We start from the raw sequence: 10,025 nt of genomic DNA on the forward strand, positions 1-10,025 counted from the left end.
CGAGCTAGGGAAAGAGGGGGTTTATATATGGAAACCCATTTGACCTAGCTTCCCAGACCTGCCCGATGGTCTACTCGATGGGGTACACGAGGCTTGAGTCGGGTAACTCCTCGGGTGGATCTTCGGGTTGCTCTTCGCGCTCTTGGATCCTCTTCGATCGTGTTGGGGTTCAGACTTGTTCTTGTAGCTCGATGGCTCCTTCGGGTACATGCTCGAGTTGTCCTTGTTTTTCCCCATTTTTGGCTCTTTAGCACCTGTTTTCATCCAATATATGCAAATGCAGAAATACAATACCCTAAATGCTCTAAAACTTGATTTCTACAGTAAATGATCTAAAAATGCTAAGTTAGAGGTATGAACAATGCAAAATATGGATAAAAAAGGATGCTAAAAACATGTAAATTAGAGTGTTATCAGTTACAAAATTTGGCTTTGGGTAGGGATGATCCAGAATTGTTTATCCCACATGAGTCTTATGCAGCTGTTGTGGCTCGCAATAAGCTAAGTTTGATAGCTAGACCTCTTAACCCGAGAGCTCAAAACCTCTTTACTGTGATATCTTCGCTACCAAGAATTTGGGGATTAGCAGCAAGAGTCCACAGAAGGGTTCTGGATGATACCTTTGTTCAGTTTCTATTCCAATTTGAGGTGGATCTTATATCAGTTCAAAGAAGGGAACCATGGATATTCAACAATTGGTTTGTGGCTTTTCAAAGGTGGGAGGACCTTCCTGATTTTGATTTCCTCACAACAATAGATATCTGGGTTCAGATGAGAGGAATCCCTCTTCCTTATGTTTGTGAAGAAACTGTGACACAAATAGCAGAAGCGCTTGGTGAAGTGGTGGAACTGGACTTTCATGATGCTACTACTACTCAGGTAGCTTATATCATAATCAGAATTATAGTTAGCATAACTGATCGTCTAAGTTTCTTCCGAAGAGTTAAGTTTGATTATGGGGAGACTGCAGTAATCAGATTTCAATATGAATGACTAAGAAGATTTTGTAGCAGGTGTTTGAGGTTCACTCATCTCAGGAACTATTGTCCTTTTCTCCAACCTCTACCTGTCACAAACACTGGTACTGCAGATCATAGAACTGATGGGAGAGAAAGAATTGCATTGCATGATGAGCTCCATAGGTCAGACATGAATTTGCAAGCTCATATTTCTGATGATTCCCTTTCGGTACCTATCCTTCCACCTCCAAGAGTTGATACGCCACCTCTGAACCCATATGAGATTGCAGCTGCAAGTCCTTATTTTCATCCTTCAAGAGATGAAAAGTTTCTGAATTTTTCTGACCCAATTCCTCAGACTCCTTGGAGACACAATCAAACATCAATAGGCTCTAATATAACTCCAATAAGTGAGTATGAGATAACTTCCAGAGATGCAAGGAATTTTGAGGTTAGAGAATGTTCTAGAAGACATGATGAAGGTGAATCTGGTAAGAATTATGAAATAGAAGAGAAGCGCAAAATCTCAGAAGTTGATAAGAATGAGGAAGAACGAAGGAAGCAAAAGCAAAAGCAAAAAGTTCATGAGCATAATGAGGGAGGGATTCTAAAACCTCCAAAGAAACGTTAAAGCTTTGACACTCTACTGATTCTGTCAACAATTTTTTGGTAATGCTGCTTAGGTTCAATGAATGCAGCCAAAGTCTTGAATAAGTGCATATCCAAGATGATCAATATGGTGTGAACTCTTAGTTTAAACATTAAAGCAGAATTAGAAGTTTGGAATGACTTGTACTTTTGTAGTGTAGAAAAATGGATTAGTGGGATCTCTTTGATCTAATCCACGGTTAAAAGTTTAGAAAATCTGTAGAGTTCTGTAAGTGGAAGTACCACTGTTGTAACACTTGCAACAGTTTGTTATATATAAAATGGAGACACTTATGAGGGAAAAAAAAACTCAGTTTAATCCACATATGTTTTAAAAAAATTCAACAGCCACATTGCATATTAAGCATTTGAAATTTGTATCCAAAACCATAATTGTACATGGTCTAAGCAAAAAGACAAAAATAAGATAGAGAGGTAACCAAAGCGAAAGAGGGCAAAAAGTTTTGGTGAGAGCTTAAAGCTTGTCTTCGAAATCAGAGAGTGGAGTCATCTGTTCCTTCAAACCCTTCCTCTTCCTGGTATCAGCCACAAGCACTGAGGCCTGAGTTCCTGGCTCAAGAGGGTCAGACGACATCATTTCCCAATGATCAAAAACACACTGCGGGAATGCCTGTCCTGAGGTTGCTGCCCTAAGCTGAGCCGAGAATCCAAACGACTCCACAACAGGCAGGTACGCCTTGATGTTGTACAGTGGTGTCCCTGGCCTCTGCATCTCCTCAAAGACGTGTCCTCTCTTCTGATTCAGCACGCTGTAGATTCCTCCAAGAGCTCCCTCTGGTGCCTGGATCTCAACCATGTATACAGGCTCCAAAAGTCGGGGCTTGGCTGTGAGCTGGGAAGCGTATATGACTCTTCTGGCCGTTGGGATGACCTGACCACCTCCTCTGTGGATCGCATCAGAGTGAAGAACCACATCACAAACCTCAAAACAGATGCCTCTCATGTTCTCTTCGCAAAGAGGACCTTCCTTGGAAGCCCACTGGAAACCAGCCACCACTGAGTCCTTGATTTCATTAAGGTACTGAACTCCCTTACACATATCAACCACCATGTTAGGCCCTGTGGTTTCAGGTCCAAACGCCCAGATTTTCTTTGCAAGATCCTTGTCCCATCCAAACTCCTCCGCCAAGATCTTGGACCTGGTCTTAGGGTCATCCCTTGGACCAATACGTCCCTCATCAATAGCCTCAGCTAGACCTTCCTCCATGGGTCTTGCTTCCATGTACAGACGGTTGTGCTTGTTAGGAGACTTACTCATTACCGTGCGTGAAGATCTATCACATACTGTCTCACGGAAAGAGACCACAGGGTCTGACTTGATAATTTCTGCACCACCCATGAAATCATCCTGGAGATCCTTCAAACAAATCTCAATATGGAGTTCTCCTGCACCAGCGACAATGTGCTGCCCTGACTCTTCCATTGAGCACACAACCATAGGATCAGACTTGGCCAGCCTCTTGAGACCCTCAACAAGCTTAGGAAGATCAGATGCAACCTTACACTGAACAGCGACACGAACAACAGGGGACACAGAAAACTTCATGGCGCGAATGGGATGAGCATCAACTTCAGTCTCATTAGTCAATGTAGCATTCTTTGTGATGAACTGATCCAGCCCAACCATAGCAACAGTGTTACCACAAGGAACATCGTCCACAGTCTCTTGCCTCTTACCCATCCAAATAACAGTCCTCTGAACACTCTTAACATACAGATCCTTCTTCTCACCAGGGACAAAGTTGGGACCCATAATTCTGACCTTCATACCAGTAGCAACCCTACCAGCAAAGACACGACCAAAGGCAAAGAACCTACCCTTGTCAGAAGCAGGAATCATCTTAGACACGTACAGCATGAGAGGACCATTGGGGTCACAGTTCCTGATGGCATTTGCATACTTATCATCAAGGGGACCTTCATACAGATTCTCAACACGGTACCTCTGGGCAGTGTGGGGAGATGGCAAATGAAAGATCATCATCTCAAGTAGTGCAGTACTTGCAGGGAGCCACGTCTGCATAACACGCTTCATCAAAGGTTTAGCCAACAGTTCCTTCTCATCGTTCTTCATCTGGACACCAAGCTTGGCCAACATAGGCCACAACTTGTCCTTCTGGTCATTCATGCAAGTGGCAATGATTTGCTTGATGGGTTCATAGCAGAACTGGACAAACCCACGCTTGCAGGTCGCGGTACCAGTGTTTTTGCTAGTCCATTTCCTGGTGGCAGGGTCAAAGAAATTCTCACCCCAGAGTCTCTCCATCATCTTAGATTCATCAACACCGAACTTGGAAGCATACATCTTGGCAAAGTTGGTAAGTGTAAACGCCCAACCGTGGAGACCAGCAGAAAACGCAACAGTACCCTTCTCTGGATAAACCTGAACATCACCAAGGAGAGGATCCTCGTACGTAGCCATGATGACGTTTGCATTCTCAATGACCCTCGAGAAAGTCTGGTAAGCCTCCTCACCATCAACTTGAAGCTCAAGGAAACATCTGTCCATTTTGTTGACAGTCAAGACAGGTCGAATCCTCTCACCAAGAGCCTGACGTAGAACAGTCTCAGTCTGAACACACACACCCTCAATGCAGTCGACCACGACAAGAGCACCATCAGTAATACGGAGAGCAGCAGTAACCTCAGAAGAAAAGTCAACATGTCCAGGTGAATCGATAAGGTTGATGAGGTATTCGTTTCCGTCTCTGGCTCCAGTGAAACTCTTCAAAGAAGCATCAGTCATCTCGTAGTAGAGAGAAATACCAGTGGACTTGATAGTGATACCACGTTCTGCCTCATCAGCTCTGGTATCAGTCATACGAACATCACCAGCAACCTCTTGGGCAATGATACCAGCAGCAGCAACCAAGGAATCAGTGAGAGTGGATTTCCCTGTTGATCAAATAAAATAACGATGCATTAGTTTACATTTCAATTCGTTAAGCAAATAAACAAGAGATAGTATTTAATTTTCAAAACAGATTAGAGAAGTAAGAGATAATTAATTTTAAAACAGTTAATAACTATGCACAAAGGCTGAAAAATCTCAAAAGAGAGGTGATTAATAATATACCGTGGTCAACATGAGCAATAACGGACATATTACGGATGTTGTGTTTGTAGTCCATAATCCGTCGGAGCTCATCAGCTGTAAACTTCACCTGCAAGTGTATATAACAAAGGTCTTTTATTTAAGCATAAATCCTTATAGTATAAATGCATAGCTATATAAGAACCAAAACAAAAGTATTACCATTTTGTAAAACTTTTGTTGTCACCTCCAAAATCTCTGCAATATCAATGAAAAAAGTAAGGATTAGCAATTGAATTAGATTGATTGACTGAGATATTTTCATTACAAATCAGACAATAAGAAGGGAAACTTTAGCTTATATCACGCTTGCAACAAAACAAATAAAAATCATACAGAAATGAAGATACATATAAACAACTGAAGACTATGATAATTTTTCGTAAATTATTCTCAAGAACAAAGGATCATCTAGTAAACCAGATCGAGAGGTAAAAAATCGAACGATACATAACAACAGACTTATCAAAACAAGCAAGTATCGGAGATGAATCATAGGTTTTGGTGAGACAATCAAAGGATATTAGCACAGATCTGAAGCAAGTCTATGTCATCTAAACATCAAAACGGAATCGTCTACTAAACCAGATCGAGTTGTAAAACCGAACGATGCATAACAACAGACTCAGTCATCTAAACACCAGAACGGAACAAAATTGCTAAAACTACCGGAGATGAATCAAAGGTTTTGGTTAAACAATCAAACGAGATCTCCAGCAAGACTCAGTCATCTAAACACCAAAACGGAACAAAATTGCTAAAACTAATCAAGACAAACACAAAAGCAAACATCTACATGGGAATCAAATCATCGGTACAGATCGATGCGGCGACTAACCTTAACGAGAAAGATGAAGACTAGTGAGCGAGAGAGAGAGAAGAGAGGTGCAAGGAAGGAGACGGCGCCGAAAGCTTCTTATTATATATGCTCTATTCTCTCAATCAGGGTTTTAGCTCTTATGGGCCATATTGGGCCATTACGTAGCACGCTAAATTAATCTTCAGGAGCCCATGATTTGAGATTTGAGATTACGTATCAATTTGTTTCGTCTTTACACTCTCTCAAAACGTTTTCTGAAAGTTCCCAAATTTTGTTTTACTGAGAATATAAGTTGACAAAATATTATTTGTACTTATTACATCTTTCACATCCTTTGTTCATCTGTTCAACTAAGGCAGCAACGAATGGATGAAGATGATAATACATTATTGGATCTTTGTTTTGCGTTCTACAGATATATATATATATATATATATATAAACTCTTATTAGCAAAAGAACTGGGGGACTTTCAACAACAAAATTCCCTGGCTCTTTTTGTATGGTTAAAAGAGGTTTTACAAATTTTGGGATTAGTCATGACTAAATTGGTCGGTCATGTAAAGAAAGCTTCGAAGTTGGTGTTTGTTTTGGTTTCAACTTTCAACGCCCGCCAGTGACAAGTCCCTTAAACGATATGTAAAGATCATTGTTTTCCTTTCCAAATATTTCCTCTGCTTTATGTAATGTTTCCTGGCGATAAAAGATGAGAGAGATGACACCATTTTAGGATTCAAACATTATATGTAGTACAAATTCAGACTCTCACAAGAGTTGTGTTTGAGGGCAGTAGGTATTATTACCTCCCGGCTCTGCTTCCTAGCGTTTAGTTCCTTGATGTTAGCCAGAAATGCACTGAACTGTTCGTAAGACAGACGGCTCCTGCAAACTCAACATGCTAATATATCTATCATTCATTCTCATTTACTGGTTGCTGGCTACAGGAAATTCACAATTTGTAATATGTACCTGGCTTGTCTAAAGAACTCTTTCCCATCAATCCGCGGATGGCGAGCTGTATAAGAAATAGTGAGTTTGTGATTTTGTGAGGATGAGAACAATCACATTGATGATGTAAATTCAGACAACATTATTGTAAATGCTGAAGTTGTAAAAACCTGAAACAGAATGTGAGCGAGGAGGAGAGTTTGGCACTGAAGATTGCTGGCTTGCTGAAGACCACAGACGTACATCATAATGTGAAGATGTTGGAGATGCGGCACCAGAGAATAGCTTTGGCGATGAAGCGGCAGAGTAGCTTCTCGGAGACGCAGCAGTAGATATCATCTTCGGTGTTCCGCTTGGCGTAAACGCGGGAGAGAACTGCGGTGTCAAAGGCAGTCTTTGCCTGGCTTCACTGAAACCTGTTTTATGAAGCATTTACACATACATACATACATCAAAATTACTCCTCATTAGAACAGGTTCTTCATTTGTTTTACAAACATCAACAAGTAATCTTCTGGCCTAACGTATGTTAAATAATTGCATAAATCAGGCATCAAATTACCTTCTTTGTTTGAGTAGGAACCACGTGCAGATAAGCCATTTGAATTCTCATCTACAATGGACACAGAGTAGATAACATCAGAACAAGTATCTCATGAACACATAAAGGAAAAAAAATAAAGAAAATGAAGGTCAACAAGAGATGTTACAATACCTTTGTCTCGAGGAACCATTTTGAGATCAGCTGTCTCAGATTGCTGTAGAAAGAAGAACATTAGTTTTTGGTTCCAGATATGAAAAAAATAGGATGTCAAAGAAGTAGTGATGTTAAGAGAGAGAGAGCATACAGATGGATTCTCATCATTCAATGACTGCATCAATTGTCTCTTAAATGCTTCCAGCTACACAGAAATCAAACACATAAGAGCTATGAGCACGACGAAATCAAAATGAAATGAATAAATATAATCTATACACAGAACATATGAAAAAAAAAGCAAGAACCTTTGCGAAATCACGACCGAGTTTCTTCGCAGTAATGGCCAGTGAATCTCGTTCTTGAGTTAGTTTCATCTTCAATCCAAAGATGAACCAATTGAGTAAAAGACACATACACTCGGATCCAAGTCAAACCTAACAGATAAGCAAAAAAAAGAAGAGAATTCTTACATTTTCATCGACAAGATTCTTCAAAGTGGACTCAGACTCATGGTAAAGTCTCTGAAAGGAGGAGACTTTGTGTTCAAGTTCAAGGACAAGCCCATCTTTCTCAAGAAGCTTCTGTCTCAAGCCGGAGACTTGGGATTCCAGAGTTGAAACCCTAGAAGCGATGGCCATGGAAGTGATCTTCCTGGCGAGATCGAGTTGATCATAAGGGTCGGTGGGAATCACGGCGAGAATCTCGTCGGGGAGGCTGAAGTCACCGCCGCTTTGAGACATTTGCTGATCTCGCAGAAAGGGCCCTCGGGATCTTCGGCTTTGCCCAATTTAAAACTACGTGGCGTCTTTTTATTGGAATATTCCTACTTTTTTCATTTGTCGCTGTCTGTCTGCTCCTTATATTGACTATGAGTCCCTGACTTTTTATAAGTTTCGTGTTTTTTAACCCCCTCAGCCCCTCAGCTATTTTTTTTCTTTTCTTATTAAAAACAACTCAGGTTTGGTTATGAAGCAATTTAAACCCCAAGAGATCAACAGCAAAAATCTGAACAAAAAAACTCAAGTGATACAATCTGAACGAAAAGGCTGCCCATTCTAGTACTTGAAACTGTAAGCATCACGGATTCAGTTTGTCATGTAGTTGTATCAAATACGTTTAAATATCTGACCTTGTATTGCTGTTGCAGATAGGAGATATATATATCCCAGAGGCCTGAGTCCTGTGAGATATAGGTAAAGCCTCCTGACATCTCTTCTGTTTACTGAGTCCTGTGACTGAGGTAGGTGCTTGATATATAAAATCTGTGTTTGTGATATTTTGTTCTTTTTCTTCTTGTCTCATGCATGATGTTGTTGACCTCCATATATACCATTTTTTCACGCTTCGGAACTGTCATATCGGAGCGATAATTTCCTTTATATATATGTGTTCGCTTGGAAACCACAATTTTCTGCTGTTGTGTGTATCTTCATGTCTGAATATGGAAAGGTCAAGGGGTTGATGTAATCAGGGATTCCAAGACAGGTGACAGTTTGTGCTAGCCCTTTTATAGGTGACTAAAAATCTCTTGTTAATTAAGATTTTTTTAAGATGCATGTGAACAAGCTTACTTTAAGGTAAATGTCAACTTGAAGTGTTGACATAGATTTGTAAATTATACCAAGTTGTTGCTTTCCAGATGGACAATGCTCTGATCAATGATAGACGAATACATGTGGATTCATTTCAGCCAGAGTGTATCCAAACTTTGGTCACAGTTCCGGCAGAAAAAAAGAAATACTGTAACTGTATAAATCCTTGACAAAACATGGAACGCTGCAAGCTCAGCTTTACTTGGCGGCAAAAATGGTTACAGGGAATGGATGTTTCAAATGTGGCTCAATGGATCTTGTTGCGAAGGACTGTGTGGGTGGTAATCAGTCTTCAAAGTTCATGGTAAAGGGAGGGCAAGAGAGAGAGACAGTGGAGAAGCGAGAGATGGGAGAAGGAATAGGTACCGTAATGGCATGGACCGTTTACAATAAAGTAGGAATTGTAGAGTCTGTGAGGCAAAGAAAGATTTCATTAAAAAAATAGAACAACACACCATTTGATTTGAAGATGGTCTTCGGTATTGTGTATCTCTTATCTAAACTCTATGTTTTCATGTATAAATAGACACAAGCACACTACTACATGCATGCTGAAACCAATTGCAGATGAGGCAATATAAAACATGGCTAGTCAGCTTTGGTAACACTAGTCCACTTTTATCTCTAATGCTTTTTTTGTTGCCAGCTCTTCTGTGCAACAATATGCAAGAAATCATCCCATGTTTCCTATCTACACTATATTCATTTCACAGGACGAACCCCAACGGTTTTTACACGGAATCTGTACTGGGGTGGAGACTCATCACTGTCATCGCTGTCGTCATCGTCATCTTCTTCGCTGGAATCATCTTCAACTGAATCCCAACGGGCGTAATCGAGTGTTGAATGACCCTTAGGCTTAGGTATGGCTTGCCACGCATTAGATTGCTGCTTTCCAGACAAGGGCACTTCCTTGCTGTTCTGATCTCTAACCTCTGGTGTTTTAGGTGCTACAACTTCCCCCTTGTTTAGAGTAGTCTCTAGATCTTTCCTGATGGCAACTACAGAGTCAAAACAACTCTTATCTCTTCTCTCATGGAGAGCCCGCTCAACTTGTCTATATTTCTTCTCTGCTGTGTCTTGTTCAACGTCGTCACTCTCTTGTTCTTGGTCTTGTTCAAACTCTTCTTCAGATTCAGGAATTGGAGCAAGGGACTTTCCTTGACCAAGAAACACAAGAAGAAACGCTTTTTAAAATCCAAACACAGTTGAATTGATCCATACCGTAAAGAAAAAAAAAAAAA

General features: G+C 40.6%; 3 protein-coding genes and 1 pseudogene across 3 annotated transcripts in view; 1 reads left to right on the plus strand and 3 right to left on the minus strand.

Moving 5' to 3' along the window:
- LOC104760052 overlaps positions 1–1,590 on the plus strand; it is an 8,275-nt pseudogene extending 6,685 nt beyond the window's left edge.
- LOC104758898 (elongation factor 2) lies at positions 1,906–5,663 on the minus strand. Its single transcript, XM_010481868.2, has 4 exons — positions 5,561–5,663; positions 4,885–4,920; positions 4,705–4,792; positions 1,906–4,523 (listed from the first exon to the last, which is right to left on the minus strand). Exons 2-4 carry the CDS (start codon positions 4,885–4,887, stop codon positions 2,083–2,085), a joined length of 2,532 nt encoding a protein of 843 aa, XP_010480170.1. The 5' UTR covers positions 4,888–4,920; positions 5,561–5,663; the 3' UTR covers positions 1,906–2,082.
- Positions 5,903–7,995, minus strand: LOC104758899 (uncharacterized protein At4g15545). The gene is made up of 9 exons (XM_010481869.1): positions 7,660–7,995; positions 7,495–7,563; positions 7,338–7,391; positions 7,205–7,247; positions 7,052–7,102; positions 6,660–6,905; positions 6,511–6,556; positions 6,345–6,423; positions 5,903–6,234 (listed from the first exon to the last, which is right to left on the minus strand). Exons 1-9 carry the CDS (start codon positions 7,927–7,929, stop codon positions 6,145–6,147), a joined length of 948 nt encoding a protein of 315 aa, XP_010480171.1. The 5' UTR covers positions 7,930–7,995; the 3' UTR covers positions 5,903–6,144.
- The window catches only part of LOC104758900 (protein unc-45 homolog A-like), a 2,347-nt gene continuing 1,516 nt past the window's right edge, over positions 9,195–10,025 (minus strand). The window contains exon 3 of the mRNA XM_010481870.2: positions 9,195–9,936. Within this exon, the coding sequence (XP_010480172.1) occupies positions 9,484–9,936 (453 nt within the window). The 3' untranslated portion in view covers positions 9,195–9,483. The remainder of the gene's footprint in view (positions 9,937–10,025) is intronic.

This window comes from Camelina sativa, chromosome 17, assembly GCF_000633955.1.
Source record: "Camelina sativa cultivar DH55 chromosome 17, Cs, whole genome shotgun sequence".
NCBI lineage: Eukaryota > Viridiplantae > Streptophyta > Magnoliopsida > Brassicales > Brassicaceae > Camelina > Camelina sativa.

Bases quoted from the DNA above. Each gene is read 5' to 3' on its own strand.
- LOC104758898 (XM_010481868.2), bottom strand. The intron at 4,524-4,704 runs GTATATTATTAA...TTTGATCAACAG, and splicing joins TATTGCTCATGTTGACCACG to GGAAATCCACTCTCACTGAT.
- LOC104758899 (XM_010481869.1), bottom strand. From the start codon at position 7,929: ATGTCTCAAAGCGGCGGTGACTTCAGCCTCCCCGACGAGATTCTCGCC. The intron at 7,392-7,494 runs GTTCTTGCTTTT...ATTTCTGTGTAG, and splicing joins TCGGTCGTGATTTCGCAAAG to CTGGAAGCATTTAAGAGACA. The intron at 7,103-7,204 runs GTATTGTAACAT...TGTCCATTGTAG, and splicing joins AATGGTTCCTCGAGACAAAG to ATGAGAATTCAAATGGCTTA.